Raw genomic sequence first — 17,174 nt, 5'->3', positions numbered from 1 at the left:
GGAAGCCCTCCCAGCTGCCAGGCCTCACCAGATCTTGTCCCTCCCTTGCCTACCCTTTAGGCCTGGGAGCTCCTGAGGCCCAGGGACTGGGTCTTTTTCATCTCTTCGTACTTGGTGGCTCATGGCAAACGTCAGCAACCAATTGAAATGCTTCAGGTTGAGAATGAAGAAGGGGCCAGCCAGGTCTGTCCGCCTTCGCCCAGGGCCTCCTCTGACCTGTAATGACAGTGGCCAAGCCCTCGGGGTCTGGCCTTCTCCCTTTCCAGGCACAGTGACCACACGCCAGCCCCTGACGTGGTGGGCTGGATGCTGGGGCCCAAACTGGGGAGCAACTCCACCCTGACCCCCCCCCGGGGGGCACAACTGCTGGGGGGCAGGGGACGGGGCTGGGGCCCTTGGGGGAGGTGCCCTGGGCCTGAGAAGGTGTGAAGCTAACACATGGGCAAGTGCCCTGCATGAGGGGCAGGTGGGGGGCAGGGAGGGGCAGGCAGAATATATGGAGGAGGGGGTGATGTCCCCCGGGACCCTCAGCCCCTAGCCCGGTGGGCCCCTGTCAGGGGACAGAGGATTTGGCAGTGACTGGCATCAAGGGGTGTGGACCTCATTTCCACCCCAAGGTCACGGGCTCAGTGCGGAGGCTCAGAGCCAGTTAATGACACCCCGTGGAGCATGGTGCACACGTGTCTGTGAGTGGGGGATGGGGCAGGGCTGGGCCACCTCACCTTGCCGTGGGGACCCATAAGCAGACAGGGTGGCAGCCCTGGGGAAAGGCACCCCCAGCCCCCAGGGTGCATGCTGTGGCCTGGGAACCGCCACCCCCTACCTCACCCTCACCAAAGCCGGAGCAGGCCTCATGCCCCTTCCCCAAGTCCCAGGGCAATGCCGCTCAGGAGCTCAGAGACTGCTGCTTCAATGGGCCATATTGGGGGCCCTGGGGTGGAGCCAGGTCACGAACCCTGGCTTCAGCTGGAAGCCCCGTGCTTGTCTCCGCAGCTCGCACTCACCCGCCACCGTGTCTCAGCAAGAAGGCGTTGGGAGCACACAGGAAGCATGTGGGGGTCAAGAAGGATGATGGTTGGGGCGTCCGGCTGGCTCCATCAGTGGAGACTGCAGCTCTTGTTCTCAGGGTTCTGAGTTCGAGTCCCACATTGCATGTAGAGATTACTTTAAAAAATTAAGTATTTAAAAAGAAACAGAAGGAGAAGGCACGCTGACAACCAGCCATCCTGGGTCAGAGGCCTCCCCTCCCTTCCCCATCCCTCTGTGAACCTGCTTTCTCATCTGAAAAATGGGCTCATGACCAGTTGTGGTTTAGAACTGAAGGGAGCATGGTGGGGACAGTGGGAGGAGGAGGAGCCGGAGACTGTCAGCCTAGTGGGCTGGAGGAAGGGGACATGCAGGCCAGCCTCATACGTGGGACACTCACCGAGCCTGGGGACAAGCTGGTGACCAGATCCTCTGGGTAGCCCAAGACCAACACCCAGCGCCTGCCTGTTCCCACCTGGGACAGGTGACACGACCTGGCCACCTGCTTGCCCTTCTTCGGGCTCAGCCTGGTGAAATCCTTTCAGCCCCGGTGAAGTCCCCCGGCTCACCTCCCCCCTTAGCCCTCCGGTGCTCCTGGCCTGGTGGACATCGGGGCAGTTCACCCCATCCCCGACCTGGGCAGACCAACACGTGGTGGGGTTCAAGGGAAATCAGGCGGCGGTAGGGTAGGTCCCTTCCAACAGGGGCCTGCAGAATGGCAGGTCAGCGCCCCTTCCCCTCCCGCCCCTTCGAGGCTCGCTGCCAACACATTTGGCACCGAGTCCCCCTGTGAGCGGGAGCCAGCTCGTTTACGGCCTGTGTTAATTAAGAGAGAGAGGTGACGGGGGGAGGTGGGAAAAGGCCATGGAGGGCAGCTTCCGACAGATGCCAGTACTGCTCTGGGCCAACCCCAGATGCCCAGGCCTCCCTTGCTGGCTCCAGGGCAGGGCTGTCCCCAGGTCCAGCCCCCTCTCACTGCAGCCCGACCCTTGGGGTGGGGTTGGGGTCGGGGGGCAGGTCCAGACTGCGTCTGAGGGGCTGCAGTGTGGAAGAGTCGGGCCCAGGCCCGGCAGGGGTTGGGGGGTGGCGGTGAGCCTCCCTGAGCTGCCCTCAAGGTCAGCCTGCCTTAGAGCTTGGCTACAGTCAGACCCGGTTCATGTCCTGCCACCACCACAATGCCCCTCAGCCCCCCAGCCTCAGGCTTCTCATCTGTAAAATGGGATCCCTGCTGGGATTGTTAAATGGGATCATGTGTGCAAAGCACTCAGTCTGTGCCTGGCCGAGGGTCCTCACTGCCCACCGGGATGGAGCTTTCCGGGGGCCCCAGCGTCCTCCAGGGCCCTGTAGGAGCCCGCCTGCCCGCATCTGCCTGGCGGTCCCCGCCTGGTCCTCCTCGTGCTGGGGCTCCGGGTCCCAGCCGCCTCCCGGCCTGCTCAGCCGGCCTTCCTCCCACCTTCCCCGCAGCCCCCCAGCCCTGCTGTGGGAGCGCCCGGCCGCTCCTCGCCTCTCCATCTTAATTAGCTGCTTGTATTAATCTCGCAAGTAACGTGGCAACTTGCAGCCCTGGGTTTTCGGGCTGTGGAATTAATTATTCCCCAAGCGAAGAGCTGTCAGCTCTGGGAGACCAGGCGCTTGGAGCCGCCCGACACCACTTAGCAGGGTCCACAGTGTCTACACGGAACCCCAGGCGCGAGGACGGGTCTGCCCCAAAGGGGCCCCCACTCCTGGCCCCAGGCTCTGCTCCCTGTGCTCCTCCCACAGAGGGGCGGCACCAGGACCCCAGAAGGTAGTTGGGGTGCGGGAGCTGCGGAGGAGCAGCAGGCCCCATCTCTGGACACCGGGGTCCAGAGGAGTCGAGGCACAGCGGGTCCCCCACCTGGGCAGCACCTGTCTGTCTCGCCCGTCACTTCCCCTCACTGGCCCCAGCAGTGAGCGCCGGGGTAGCTGCGAGGCCAGGAGCCGGAGCCCGGCTGGTGAGGGGCCCTGACGTGCGGGCCAAGCGGCTGCCAGCTTCGCTCCGCCCTCCCGTCAGTCCCATGGAGAAGCAGGAGGGGGCTGCAGGCCAGGCAGAGTGAGACGGACAGGTCAGCCCCAGCGGCCTGGCCCCAGGGACGGGGCTGGAGCTGAGGACCCCCCTCTCTGCCTTGGCCTTCACGCCAACCCTGGGAGATTCCCCGGGGGGAAACTGAGGCACAGAGCAAGGTGGCTCTAGTCGGCCATTTGTTGAACCAGCTTCGGTTCCGGTCCCAGGGCTCTGCACCCTCTCCGTGCTGCCGCGGGATGGGAGTTGGGTGCCCCAGCCCTGGTTCACGGGCTCATGTTCTTACCCCCACCCTCCCATACGCGTTCCCTGGGCAGTACTCAGCACAGGTGCACAGAGTTTTCTAGTGCTTCCAGCTGTGTCCCGTGAGCTCCAAGGCCAGGGACCAGGCCCGGCACAGATGGGCCTCTCGAGACGCTGGGTCACCAGAGTGAATGCATGAAAGGGTACACGTGGCCACAGGTCTGCGGCCGCTCCAGACCCCGCACAGGGCTGTTTCCGGGGTGAGCAGCTGGGCCCCCGCCACCCTGCAAACCTCAGGCCCAGCAGGAGCCTTAGCAGGAGAGGGAGACCCCGCCTCCCCCTTCTCGGCCCCTGCCTCAGAGAAAATCCTGGGCCCAGAGTCTGAAACCCCCGGGGCCCGGCCTGCCGCTCAGGCCCAGCTGCTAGCCCCACACCTCCCCTCTCCACAAGCTGCTGGCCCACCAGCTACTCCCCAGCTGACTGGCCTTTCTCTCTCTTTCTCTTGCAGCCAACAGCTCCCTGCTCGGAGGCGGCGGCGGTAAGTGGGCTCTTCTGTGGCTGGGGGTGTGGGGGGGTTGTAGAGGGGTACATGGGCCTAGGGGTTGGGTTCCTGAAATCTCTACTTGCATGGCTGATTCTCTCCTCTGGGCCTCCTTGCCCATCGTGCCCAGCCTGCCCCCCACAGCTCTCTCCATCACCCCTACTGTGTGCCTACCCCCATTTCTCAACTCTGACCTTTTCTGACACTCACTCCCTTGGCCAAGCCTGGCCTGCCATTGCTGGGGACAAAGCCAGAGCCCTGGATGGCGGGCCTGGCCCCACTCGCTACGGGAGGACCCAGCAGGTCCCCAGGCTCTGAAGAGAGAGGCCTCCTGGTCTGCAACTAGGGGGCTGGGGGCCGCAGCGTGGCCGGACACGTGAGGGTTAAAGAGACGAGGCCTACAACTGGAGGCTGCAAGTGTGGGAGGGAAGCCCAGCCCTTCGGCTACAGTTTTCCCACCTCTGCCCCACTCTACCACAACCTCGGAGGGCGGCCCTACAGCCAGGAGAAGGCCTCTCGAAGTCGGGGAGTGCTCTGCGGGCTGTGAGGCCCCCCCAGAAGACGCGTGTGTGTTCACTGTGGCTCCCCACCACCAAGCAGGGGCTCCAGCAGCGCCAGGTGGGCAAGTTGGGAGGGGCAGGGTGGGCCCAGCCTGCAAGGATGCGGCCTACATGCTTGGCAGCGTGTGGCCGAGGTGGGCCCAGTCCCTGTGCCTCCCTCCTCCACCCCATGCCCGCCTCCCCTGGTGAGCCCTGCCCGGTCGGGCCACACCAGCCCCTGGTCCCCGGGCCCCTCAGCCCCCACCGGCTGGGCTGCCCGCTGTCGGCACAGGCAGTGGCATGATTGGTGAGCTGGGGGGCAAGGGTTAATGCGCCGTCGGATAAATCCCGGGGGCCGTGTTTACGGCAGCAGTGGCGGGGCCCAGGCCAGGTTTTAAAAGGGGGAAAAATAAAAGGGGCATTGAGGTCAGGAATAAATAAGAACAGTGCTAAGAGCTGTCAGTGACCGGCCAGGATGCAGGACGCGTGGCGGGGGGGTCTGTTTGTGGCTAGAGAGCTTTTCCCTCCCTCCCCCGCTTCTCCCCCACTGTCCCTGTGGAGGTCACAGCTATCCCGGAGGCCTCACAGAGTGCCGGGCTTCACTGGGGCTGGGGGTCCAACCAGGATCTTTTGCTGAAGCCTGTCCCTTTTGCAGGACTCGGGGGCTGTCGCTGATTTGCCACCTGCCGTGCTCTGTGCTCTGCCTTCAGACATCCCTCTCCTTTGCATGTTCATTCATCCCCCCAGGGACTGAGCACCTAGCACCCACCTCGTGCTGGGCCCTGAGCAGGGTGCCGGACCAGAGGGGCCTGGTCCCTGCCCTCCCCAAGCTCACAGGTCAGATGAGACCCCCCCCACCCCCCACGTGCTCTGTGGGATGGGGAAGCAGGGCTCTTGGAAGGAGGTGGCGCCTACACGGGGACCTGAGGGGTGGCTGGAAGGCAGCCAGCAAGGAGCCACGGGGGGTGTGCTGTCCAGAGGGAACAGCACAGGTGAAGCCCAGAGTGAGGGAAAACATGGGGCATTTGGGGAGACTCAGAAGATTGGAGCCGTCGCAGCCCCCCAAGGGGAGAGGAGGCCGGAGCCTCCCGAAGCCCGTGGGGAGCTGGAGTTGTAGCCATGCCGTTCTGGGAGACAAAAGACCACAGAAAGCTGTGGGCCTTTTAAATCCTAAGTCAGGTCATTGCCCCTCTTCTGCTCAAAACTCTGCCAGGGCTCTCCCCTCACTCAGAGTCAAGGCCAAGTTCTTAGGGCCCCAGCCACCTGCCAGACTCCCTGCCACTGGCCAGCCCTAGCCTCCCTGCTGCCCCTGCCCCAGGCCTGCGCACCAGCTGTCCCCTCCCCACGGAACCCTCTTCCCCAGCTGTGGCCTGCGGCCTCTCCCTTTGCCTCTGGCCAGGTTTCTGGGCTCGCCACCCTCTCGGGGCGGCCCTCCCTGACCCTCATGAAACCGCAGCTGCCTGTGCCTACGGCCGCTGCAGCCTGCCTTCCCCACCCCAGCCCACCCGAGAGCTGCTGTCTCCCAGCGCCCCCCATGCCCTGTAACTCACTTGTCTCTGTCGCTGCTGATTGGCTCTCACCCCTCTGAGAACAAAGCTCCGGAGGGCACTGCTGGGTCTCCAGCATCTAGACGTGGGTCTGACGCCTATGGCAGGTGCTCAGGGTTGTTGAGTGAATGAATGAACTGAAGACAGGCAGGGATGGCCCTACGTGTTCCTCGAAGGACTTGCTGGGGAGGGCAGTGAGAGCCACTGAGGGTTTCAGCAGGGCAGGGAGGGGCTCAGCTGTGGCCTGGCGACCTCCCTCTGAGAGGTCAAAGAGCACCTGCTCTGGCCAGACTGAGCGGGGAGGTAGGAAGGGGTCCTCCAGCTCTCCTTCCGGCAGCACTGAGGAGAGGAGGCAGAGCTGGTCCCAGGGGCTGCCTGCCTGCGGCAGAGATGGATGGGGTGGGCCAGGGCCCAGGAGGAAGTGGGCCTGGAGTCCAGCCTTTTAACACCGGCCGAGATTTATGGAGCCGCCGCGAGAGCTCGCTGGGGCTGTCACTCTGCTAATGTGATTGGAACAAGGTGGAGGTGGCAGGGAGGGGACTGCGATAGGGGCGACGCTGGGGCTTGGGGGCCTGGAGCCTGCCTAGGGCTGGAGCCCAGATGGTCCCAGCCCTCTGAGATGTCCTCCGCCCTTGTGTCTGCCACGTGTGCCCCCTGCAGCTCTATCCAGTCTTAACCTCCCCCTGACTGCCTGGGTGGGAGCCATGGGCAGCAGGAGCCAGGGACTCGGTGGCCCAGGTCCCCACCTGGCTCTACCCAGACCCTGTATCTGTCTTCCCGTGGGGTCATCTGAGGTTTCTCCCTCTCTTCCTGCATCCAACCCCACAGGGGTTCAGCCTCTGCTCACTCCCCGCCCTCCTATCACCACCCATCCACCTGCTCCCCACCTCTCCATCTACCCCTGCCACCCACCAATCTACCCCCGACTCCTCTATCTACCCCTCCACCCATCTGTCTTCCTTCCCCATCAACCACGTACCTCCCACCCACCTGTCCACCCACCTACACTGTCAGCACCCCCATCCCCCTGCCCCCCCATCCATGCAAGCATCAGGCAAGGGTGGCCTGCCCTGGCCCCTCTGAGTTGGGCTGCAGGCCCCGGCCGACCCTCTCCCCCTGCTCTGTGGCTTTTTCCGGAGCACAGATTCCCCTTTTAGTGGAGGGCATTATTTCACGTTCGGTCTTATCGCTTATCTCCCCACTAGAGCACACAAGAACGCACTCTCCTCGGGACTGGGTTCTAGGGGGTTCCAAGCCCATTTATGGGAGGGCTGTTGCACTCTCTGTATGTGGGGCCCTTTCCCGAGAGCCAGCAGAGAGCCAAGCTGGCACACAGGTCCCACAGCCCTGCCCTGGGGTGGTGGGGAGGAGAGGGACAGCAGGCAGGAATGAGGGGAGGTAGAGTTGGGGGGTGGGGACAGCAATGACTCAGGAGGAGGCCTGGGGCCTGGCCTGCAGGGCTTTGGTGAAGGGAGCCCAGTGAGTCTCTGGGAACCCCCCCAACTCTGCCCTCACCCTCATTCCTCTCCGGGGCTCTCTCTGAGTGTGGGTGGCAGTGGTGACTCAGGGCTCCTCGGCTTTGCCCTCAGAGAGATCCAGTTCGGTAGGAGGCTGCCCAGCAGAGGGGGCATCTGATTGAGGCCCTGAAGGGTGAATAGGGGTTCGATGCGCAAGGAGGCATGGAGAGGCGCCGCGGAGCTCTGGCAGGTGCACTGGGGAGACTGGGTGGGCTAGGCCCACCTACCCACTAGACCCTCAGAACCCGGACCACGGGAGGCCACGCCTGCTTCCCCGCCTCCTTCCTGGAGAGACTTTCACTGGCTTGATAAACATATTTTTTTTAAAAAACAGACCGCTCTCCTATTGTATGGTAAGAAGGGAGGCGGGCCCTAAATCAGGATGGGAATCGACAGGGCCCTGACGCGTGTCTCTCCTGTTTATTAGGACTGAAATGTTTACTCGGCGATAAGGAGCCGGCTTTCTCGCGGAGATTTGTGCGCTCTTTTTCAATTACCCCTCGTCTTTCTCTGCCACTTTTGCACTAAAGGGATAATAAATGTATCAGAGCGTTTCAATTATTCATCTAAATCATGACGGCGCCTGCCACGGCCAAGCTTTAGTGACACATTAATTCAGGGCCGCCTTCTGCTCACGCGGCCGCCATCTCTGCTCTTGCCAGGCCGGCTCCCCGAAGGGCTGGTCCCCTCCGTGCATGCTCACTGCTAACAAGAGCTCAGTGGCCCCAGCAAATCGGCAGCGGCCAGCCCCGGCCCCACCACGGCCCAGCTGCCCACCTTCCTGCCCACTAGGCCCCGTGCAGCCCCGATTCCTGTGCCCACACCTGACCCTGGGCACACGGCTCCTACAGCCCCCTGTCCCGGCACAGGGCCTTTGCATGTGCTGCTCCTGGACCTAAGGCTCCTCTGCTCTCCCACCACAACCGCCCTGCCTCCTTACCTTGATGGCAGGGCAGCCCCTCCCACCACCACCCTCTCTGTCCTGCTCCATTTACTAAGGGCTCCCCACGCCCTTCCACCGTCCTGGGTGTGAACACACAGCAGCCCCGGCACCTCGTGGGCTGGCATTCTGTTACCCGTGGTGATCAGACTCCCATTTGTGTGGTTATTTAAGTACCAAATACCTCCCTGTCAGACTCTGCTCCGACGGGACATGCACGGGGTGTCTGTCTATCCACCTCCTGGCCAAGGTTAGGTGCTCAGGGCAGACCTGTGTGCAGACCAGCTGTGCCCAGGGGCCCCACCCACCCAGCCTGGGCACCTGTGCACGTGTTCACAGCCCAGCCCTGGCCCCCTGCGGCGGCCCCTCGGCTTGAGGAAAGCCCACCACGCTGGGGCCCACCTTCTCCTCACCACACTGAGGCCCTGGCCTGGGCTGTGGCCCCACCTCCTTTCCTCTCTCCTTCTCTCTCCTATCTCTCACTTTTTCTTTCTGTCTCTGTGTCTCTGCTTCTGTCTCTGCCTATCTCTACCTCTATCTTTCTCTGTCTCTGCCCCTCTCTTTCTGTCTTTGCCTCTGTCGCTGTGTCTCTGTCTCTTTCTCTCTCTGTCTCTCTGTCTGTCCTTCTCTGCCTCTGCCCTTGCTTGCCCTTCCTGCTCTGTCTCTGTCTCTCCCAGCCGCAAGGCATCTCTGGCCCGCTCCCCATTTCTCTCGCTCATGTGCCCACTCTCCATTTCTCATCCTTTTGCTCTCTCTTCCTCCTCCTTGCTCTCTCCCTGCTCCCGCTGGCTCTCCTCTGCTCAGCGCCAGGCAGGCCCTGGGGGATTAGCAAAGCCCCGGATAGGAGCTTCCAAGCTTCAGCAGGGCCAGGCTTCAGCAGGGCCTCCACTTCTGCCCAGTGGCTGCCCACGGCCATAGTCACGGTGGGGCACAGTGGGCAGATGGGGTGGCCTCCGTACCCTGCCTGAAGGGAGCTGGACTCAGAGGAAGTAGGGGCCCCAAGCGCTGAGCACCCAGTCCTCAAACTAGTCTGGAGCCCCACTATGTGCCAGGTGGGGGTTGGGGGAGAGGCTGGTGTGTGTGGGGGGGGCCTCTGGCCTGAGCCCAGCAAACCCCCTGCAGAAGCATTCCATGGGGAACAGCAACCCCACCCCCACCCCCACCCCCACACTCAGAGGCTGTCCCAGGCCATGCCCTGCCCCTGCTCAAATTTCTCAGGGCTGCCACGGAAGCAGTTCTAGCTGCTTCTACCAGTCCCACAGATGCAGCCCTCCCCGCCCCCTTCCCCCACCTCCCACTCCTCCTCACCCCCAGCAGACCCTGGACTCTCCCTGTGGCCCACCCATGCCTCTGCCTGAGGCCTCCTCCTCTAGCTTTCCAAAGCCGATTCTTTCTCATCACTCAGGGCTCTTTTCAGATGCCACCTCCTCAGGGGAGCCCTCCCAACTGCACACAAGGCCTGCCCGCTCCCACCCCCTTTCCCTCTTGTCCAGCTCCATCTTCTCCCGCTTCAGGGCTTGCAGTGAGGTAGAGCCCCCCCCCCCCCCCCCCCCCCCCCCCCCGGGGGGCCCCCCCCGGGCCCCCCCCCCCCCCCCCGGCAGCTGGGCACGTGGGAGAGATGCAGAGGCCAGTCATCTCAGGGGGAAGGCTGGAGGGGACCCCAGCCTCGCTCGGGGTGGAAGACTTCATTTCATGGACTTGTGGAGGCCGTGGGAGGTTGTAGGGGTGAGGGAGTGACGTGTCCTTCCCCAAGAAAAGACACCAGGCGTCCCTGCCGCAGCCCAGATGGCGATGGCGGCATGAGCAGCAGCCTGCCTGTACTGAGCGCTCAGGGTGTGGAGCCAGACCTCGTGGGGCCTCTCCTGCAGGATCCCAGGGACCCTCAGCACAGCGCCGGGGTTTGGGGGTACCACTAACTGCTCCACTTTGCAGATGACAACACTGAGGCACTGGGTCCTTGGAGGGAACCGTGCTCCCCACTCCTAGCCCTCCACAGGTCTCCTCCCTGGGTAGGAGGGGCAGGAGGACTCAGGCCCCCCAACCCAGTGGGGACTCTAGCAGAGGCCTCCAGGGCCCGCACCCCACCCTCAGCGGGCAAGATGCTGCCAGGCCCCTTCCTGCAGCTGCCATGGGGATTTTAATAACGGGAGTGATTTTTGCATGATGAATGAGGCGCCGCCATTGTGTATGTAATGAAGCCTAATGTTTCCAAATGCCCATTTAAGGAGTTGATCTCACCCGGTAATGAACTTCCCATCACATCTTGGAGCTCTTGTCCATCCATCTTCTCCCTGGGGTGCCCACCCGCCTTGGCACCACAAGGGTGGGGTCTGGCCAAGGTGGGCTCTGTCTCCCCCAATAGGCCAAGCCTCACAGAGCAGGGGCCAGTGCGGGCTTGTCAATCCAGTGAGCGGGGCTGTGGGCAGAGGCCGGAGGTGGTTCTGGCAATGGGCATCCCATGGGGTCATGGCTCCTGAGGCTCAGCTGGGGCCCAGCAGGAGACTGGAGGCCAGAGATGGAGAGTGTAGGGTGGACAGAGGGAGGAGGGGGCACAGTGCCCCCGGGCTAGGTCATTTCTCTGGGCTTTCTGGCTCGGCTTGTCCTCCTCAGGGTCTGGGGCTTAGAGACATCCCAGAGGTTTAGGCATCTGTCCCTGACCCCACTGGTACCCTCTTGGGGACTCAGTTTCCCCAGCCACTCAGTCCTCTCAGCCCTGGCCTTTGGGATCTCTCTGGAGGTGGTGGGGGCCCGGGAGCCACTGAAGGCTGGACCCAGGCTGGTTGTGGGGAGGGCCTCTCCTCAGGCTGGGCTCCCAGCCCTGGGACCTTCAGGGAGGTGTCTGGGTGGGGAGTGGTCCCTACAGCCCAGACCCAGGTGGCTTCCTGCGCTCAAGAGGCGCGCCCCTCCCCCAGCCCCCTCAGGCCTCAAGCTCATCCCCAGCCCTCTCTGCCCAGGGCTTTCTCAGTGACATCTCCAACCAGCAGCCCATCTGTCCCTGGGGCAAAAGAGGCCCCCAAGAGCCTGCTGGGCAGAGCAGCCTTCTGCCTACAGGGTGGGTGACTGGGCCTAGGTCTCCCCCGCCCCACCTGGAAGACAAGTGACCCAGGGGGACCATGTGAGAAAGTGCAGGGCATTTTGATGCCGTCTCCCACTGAATCCTCATGCCAAATGGGGAAGGAGGTCCTATTACCTGGTAGAGTGGGGAGACGGAGGCACAGGGAGGGGAAGTGACTTGCCCAAAGCCATCAGCAGGCTTGTAGGTGAGATTTCTGGGAAAAGAAATCCCAGAACGGGGCACACAGGGGACCAGTCCCACAGGGCAGTGGGGGAAATGGGGGAGTGGGGGGTCCGGCCCAGGGCCTGGGGTCTCTTGCCCCCTGGCAGGGACATAGCTGCCCCCCTCTCCCCCAGGCCACAGGCAGCCTCCTGTTCCTGTAAATAATTAATTAGCCCCTGCTTGCTTGTTTGTTTAGCGTGAGGAATGCTCCCCCACTGAGACGCATTTATTGCTGAATAAATTTAAATATCTAATCTTCCCTTCATGAATATTACAGCACCCTAATAGCGGCCAACCTCTCCTAAGCGCCTTGGCAAATGGCCCCCACAGGACCCTGCCTGCCGTCAGCCTCTGTGGGCTCTGGGAGGGTCTGGCTCCAGCTCCTGCCCACTCCCAGGGCCCTCCTGACCCCCTCCAACCTCTTAGGAAGGGGCAGGGTGTGAGCTGAGCACCCCCCAGGCCCCTTGCAGGTGCGGAGGCCACACAGCGGGGTGGAGGGGGGCGGGTTGGGGGAACCCAAGGAGGGCTGTGGTGGGCTCCGCAGGGGGCTGCGGAAGGGCCAGGAAGGGCAGGGTCGAAGATGGGGGGTGGGGGGAAAGACAGGGCCCCCAGACCCCATCTGACGCGCTCAGGCCGGGACAGAAGAGGTCCAGGAGGCAGGTGGACGATCTCCAAGGCAGCCTTGCTGGACAGAGGTGGCTGATGGTCAGCCACGTGGGGGGCACTGAGACCCCCCAACCACGGGGCAACCAGAGCCCCAAAGTCTCTCCGTTGGGAAGGTGATGTGTTAATGTGAAGAGGGGGACAGGGGCCCCACTGCAGGAAAAAGTGGTGTGCAGACAGCAGACTGAGTTTGGGCGAGGAGGAAGGGGGAGCCAGGATGGGAGGGAGGTTTGGGGGGGTGGTGCGGAGAAAGCCTTCTGTGTTCCTAGAGGAAGTAGAGCAGTCCAGCTGTGTGACCCTGGGCAAGTCTTTCATCTTCTCTGTGCCTCGTGTCATCTTCTGTAAAGCAGGGAAAATAGTAACACTTCCTAGGGTGGCTGGCAGGACCGACAAGAGGGGATGTGACCCGCTGAGCCCCCAGAGGCGCTCTGGGAGAGGCTGTGTGGGCTGGTACTCAGGAGCCAGAGCCTGGAGTGGGAGCAGGGGGCTGCTGGGGGAGGAGGCCGAGTGGCCCTTACTGCAGGCTTGTGGGGAAGGACTCAGCAGAGAGACGTCTGAGGAAGGCTCCCATCGCTGCACATGGTTCTGTCTCCCCCGGGGCTGGGGGGCCCAGGTTTTCTGCTGACTTGGGATGGAGCAGGAGTTGAGTTGGAGGATGGAGGTTTGTTAGGATGTGGCTGAAGGTCCCCAGGAAGGGATCAAGGGTAAACTGTTGTGAACTGGGGTCACCACCTTCCCACCAGGTAGCCCCCCAGGTCAGGTGGCTGGTGAGGGGAGAGGAGAACATCTCCCTTGGATGAGACCCCAGGAAGGCGTGTCCTGCAGGTTCTAGGGTTCCGCTTACCCCCATGCAAGAGGCAGGACAGGGCCCAGGAAGCAGAGCCCCGGGGGGCTGCAGTTCACACAGGGAAACAGGCCGGGGCCGCCCTTTGCACCTGTGGCTAAGGACAGCAGGCTGTGGTGCCCTCTGGCCCTTGGAGACTGTGGATCGGTGGAGCCACCAGGCTGGTGTGTGGACAGGGAGGGGCCCAGGAAGGGGTGGGGGGAGTCTGTGCTCCACCTTGTTGGGGAAGGGGAGGGTGGCAGGGCTGGGGCCCAGAGCCTGTCCCTCATCTCTGCCTGGGCTGGGGGAGGCGGGGGGCGCCGGTGGGGGGTTGTTGAACAGATCCCCTAGGCACTGGCGTGGCAGTCCCGAGCCCTGCCCCTGGCCTGGATGAGGCAGGGGGTGAGGGTGCTCTGGCCCAAGGCTTCCTCGAGCTCGGATTCCCTCCACCCCTTCATGCCCCTAGGTCAGCCCCAAGGGCCTGATTGCAGGCCTGTCCACCCCTGCAGGAAACATTAAGTCCCTGCAACACAGATGGCGCCGAGTTTCACTTCCGCACAGTGTCTACAGCAGGCCAAGGGCGCCTGCAGGGTGGACGGCACCAGGAGATGGCAGGCAGCTGGGTGCCAAGTGGCTGACACCACTGGGGCAGGGCGGGGAGGCCCCAGGGAGCGGAGGCTCAGACCCATGCCTGTGCTTACCACCCCCCCAGCCCTGGACGCCTGGACCCCACCACCCCTCACTCCCAGGAATACACACAGGGAGCACATTCTCCTGCTATCTTACTGTCCTAACAGCCAACACACACATGTCACCTTCACCCGTGCCCTAAGCCCCTTACAGAAATTAACTTGCTTAATCCTTCCCAAAGCCCTGGGAGATAGATGTCTACTATTAGCCCATTTTACAGATGGGGCAGCTGAGAACCAGAGAGGTTAATAGGCCACACATCTGTGACTGGCAGAGCCAGGGCTGGAACCCAGGCTGCCCAGCTCCCCAGGCCCTGCTGTTGGACATGCGAGCCAGGAGTCACCTGGCACCTCACCCAGAATGGGGCCCACCACGCAGGGACACTGTATAATGCAGGCTGAGCACCACCGGGACTCAGAGCTCAGGGGCCCTGCCTTGGTCCCACTCTCCGCCTCCTCCCATGGCCAGGGCTGCCTTTACCCATCCCTGCACAGAAGAGGAGGGGATGGGATCCAACCCCAGACCCCTCCCAGGGCTCCCCCAACTCCTCTAACCCTATCCATCCCCCACCCCACCCCCGCGGGATGCTCTGGGAAATCGCCTGGTGCCGGCTCCAAGTGAAGTCACAAAATTAGGTTTAATTGGGCCCCACAGGGCACAAAAGAAAAGAGAAGAAAGAGGGGGTGGTCCAGCTGGTGTCCCTGGACCTGGGCCAAGACACTGGGGGTGGGGCTGGGATGAAGGAGGAAGGGCCTTGGTTTGCGCGTCTGCAAAATGGAGAAATGGGGGTTCTATCCTGCCGCTGGGCATGGTGAGCGGCGGCAGCCAGAGCCCAAGGAGTTCCTGACAGGGGCCTGGGGTGCCACGGGGTGCCACGGGAGCTAGGGAGCCGCCGGAGGTGGGTCACGTTCTCCCAGTCAGGGTGCCAACCCCTCCCCGGAGGAGGGGTCGCTGTGGCTGTTTTCCAGATGAGGTGTGGACGCGCAGGGAAAAGGACTCGCCGGGGTGCCCCACTGGCACAGCGGACGCGAGCCGAGCCCCGCCTTGCCGGTCAGGGCTGCTCGGGCTGTGGCGCCTGGGTGAGATCGGGCTGAAGGAGCGTCTCCTCCGGGCCTCCCGCCGGGCCCGAGGTGTTTATCTGGGCCCGCGTCCCCAGGGTCGCTGCCTGTTGAGGCCCCGGAGCCGCCCTCAGATAAACAAGCCCAGGCCCGCCCCAATTAAGCCGGATGCTCTAACGAGGCAACTCGCTAACGAGCAGGGGCGCGCGCCCGGATCCACCTGCGCTCCCTGGATCCGCGGCCCCGTCCACCTCCCCGCGTGGCGCACGGAAGGGGCTGGAAGACCCAGGCTCCAGGCCCCGACCGCATCTGCCACTTGTAATTGGGTGACCCCAGGTTCTTCATTTGTGAAGTGGGTCCTGGACGCGGCCCGGAGGGGTCGCCTTGCGATCGGGTGCGCGGTGCCTGTCGGCGTCCCCGGGCTCCTCCGGCGGAGGCGGCCCCTGGTCGCGGGCCCCGCGGTGGGGCATCCGGGCCAGAGCCGGAAGAGCGACCTTCCCCTTGGCCAGGCACCCTAGCCTGCTGCCGCGGACCCGCCTAACCTAGCCACTCCGGCAGGGGGAGGACCCCGCCCCGCGCGCGCACCTGCCTCGAGACGGGGAACGAGCAGGGTGGGCCGGGCGCGCCCCCTGCCGGCCGCCCCGCGCCGCTTCCCTCCCGGATCCGCCGCGGCCCGCCTCGGCGCCTTGGCCTCTCCAGATGTGGAACAAGTGGGGGCGGCGGGTATTGTCCGCGGCTGCAGGCCGCGGGAGGAGGCGCGGGGCCGGGTGAGTCCTGGCACAGCCGAGAGGATTGGAGTATTCTGTGCTCGGGCCTCTGCCTTCTCTTCTGTAAAAGGGGCTCAGGCGTGATGCGGGGAGCCCCAGGGCTCACTGCCCCCTGCCCCACAGTGGACGGCTGCATCCATCGCGCCGCCGGACCCCTGCTCACCGACGAGTGCAGGACCCTGCAGAGCTGTGAGACCGGCAAGGCCAAGATCACCGGCGGCTACCGGCTGCCGGCCAAGTGTGAGTCCCTACCCCATCCCCCACTCCTGTGGGCCGTAGACAGGGCACTTTTTGTAGTTGCGGGGTTAGGGGAGCAGCCCCCACAGAATTGCTGGAGGCCCCCTCAGGGGTCACTGATTAACCTTTAGTGCCAGGAGCCGACCCCCACTCACACGCACCGGGAAGCGGGTGGCGGGAGAGGAATGCGTGGAGCCGGGGAGGGGACGAGCTGAGGGGGCAGTGCCTTCGCTCGCCCACTCTGCCCCACGTCTCAGCCGGGTCCGTACAGACGTGGTGAGGGCAGCACGGACCTGCCAGTCTCTATGGAGGAGAGCACTTGAGCTCGAGGGCACACCTGAGTCCCCTCATGGGTGGGGTCCTCCCCGGGGATTCTCAGAATTTGGGGAGAGGTCCTGTTTCCTGTCTCCTTCAGGGCCCAGGCCGGCAGGGGGAGCAAGCCTCTGACCCCGTGGACACCCCGGCCGGTCTGACCCTGTCGCCTCTCCTAGATGTCATCCACACAGTGGGACCCATCGCCCACGGAGAGCCCAGCGCCAGCCAGGCGGCCGAGCTCCGCAGCTGCTACCTGAGCAGCCTCGACCTGCTGCGGGAGCATCGGCTCCGCTCCGCGGTGAGGGGGCGGGGCTCCAGGCGGGGAGTGGGGGCGGCCTGGACCCTGGGACCCGGGGAGGAGCCCCGCGCCACCCCCCACCCAGGCGACCGGCGGGAGGCGGGCGGAGAGTGACGCTGTCTCCAATTCCCTCTCACCTCCCGCGCCCGCTCCAGGCATTCCCCTGCATCTCCACCGGCGTGTTTGGTGAGTTGGGGGCGGTGCGTGGAGGGGAGGGAGGTGTGGAAGGGGGCGGAGCAGGGCTAGGAAGTGGGTGGGCCCAGACGCTGGAAGGGACCTGGGCGGGCGGGGAGGAAAGGGGTGGAGTTGGGCGGGTTCCAGGGGGGCGAGGGGGCAGGCCAGACCCCGGACTCACTCCCGCCCCGCGGGGTCCCCAGGCTACCCCAGCGAGGCAGCGGCGGAGGTAGTGCTGGCCACGCTGCGCGAGTGGCTGGAGCAACACAAGGACAAGGTGAGTCCTGGGCCCGGTCCAGGGGATCAGACAGGGGTGGGGGGGTGCACCCCGGCTCCGCTGACCAGCCCTCGATGCAGCCCCTCCCCTTCCCTCAGACCAGTTTGCTATCCTGAGCGGGTGGCAAGCACTACCTGCGCCGCTGCCTCGCTGGGATGGCTTTTTTTTTTTTTTTTTTTTTTTTTTTTTTTTTTTTTTTTT

The 17,174-nt window shown here is 64.0% G+C and overlaps 1 protein-coding gene across 1 annotated transcript in view; it reads left to right on the top strand.

Moving 5' to 3' along the window:
* The window catches only part of MACROD1 (mono-ADP ribosylhydrolase 1), a 141,493-nt gene that overhangs the window by 123,774 nt on the left and 545 nt on the right, over positions 1–17,174 (top strand). Inside the window, 5 exon segments of the mRNA XM_032879910.1 lie at positions 3,819–3,848; positions 15,796–15,912; positions 16,401–16,522; positions 16,678–16,708; positions 16,900–16,989. Coding sequence (XP_032735801.1) covers positions 3,819–3,848; positions 15,796–15,912; positions 16,401–16,522; positions 16,678–16,708; positions 16,900–16,989 — 390 coding nt within the window.

Source organism: Lontra canadensis, unplaced genomic scaffold (genome assembly GCF_010015895.1).
Source record: "Lontra canadensis isolate GAN:19392208 unplaced genomic scaffold, GSC_riverotter_1.0 scaffold66, whole genome shotgun sequence".
NCBI lineage: Eukaryota > Metazoa > Chordata > Mammalia > Carnivora > Mustelidae > Lontra > Lontra canadensis.
Note: the sequence above shows the minus strand (reverse complement) of the source record. Positions and strands in the feature narration are given on the sequence as shown.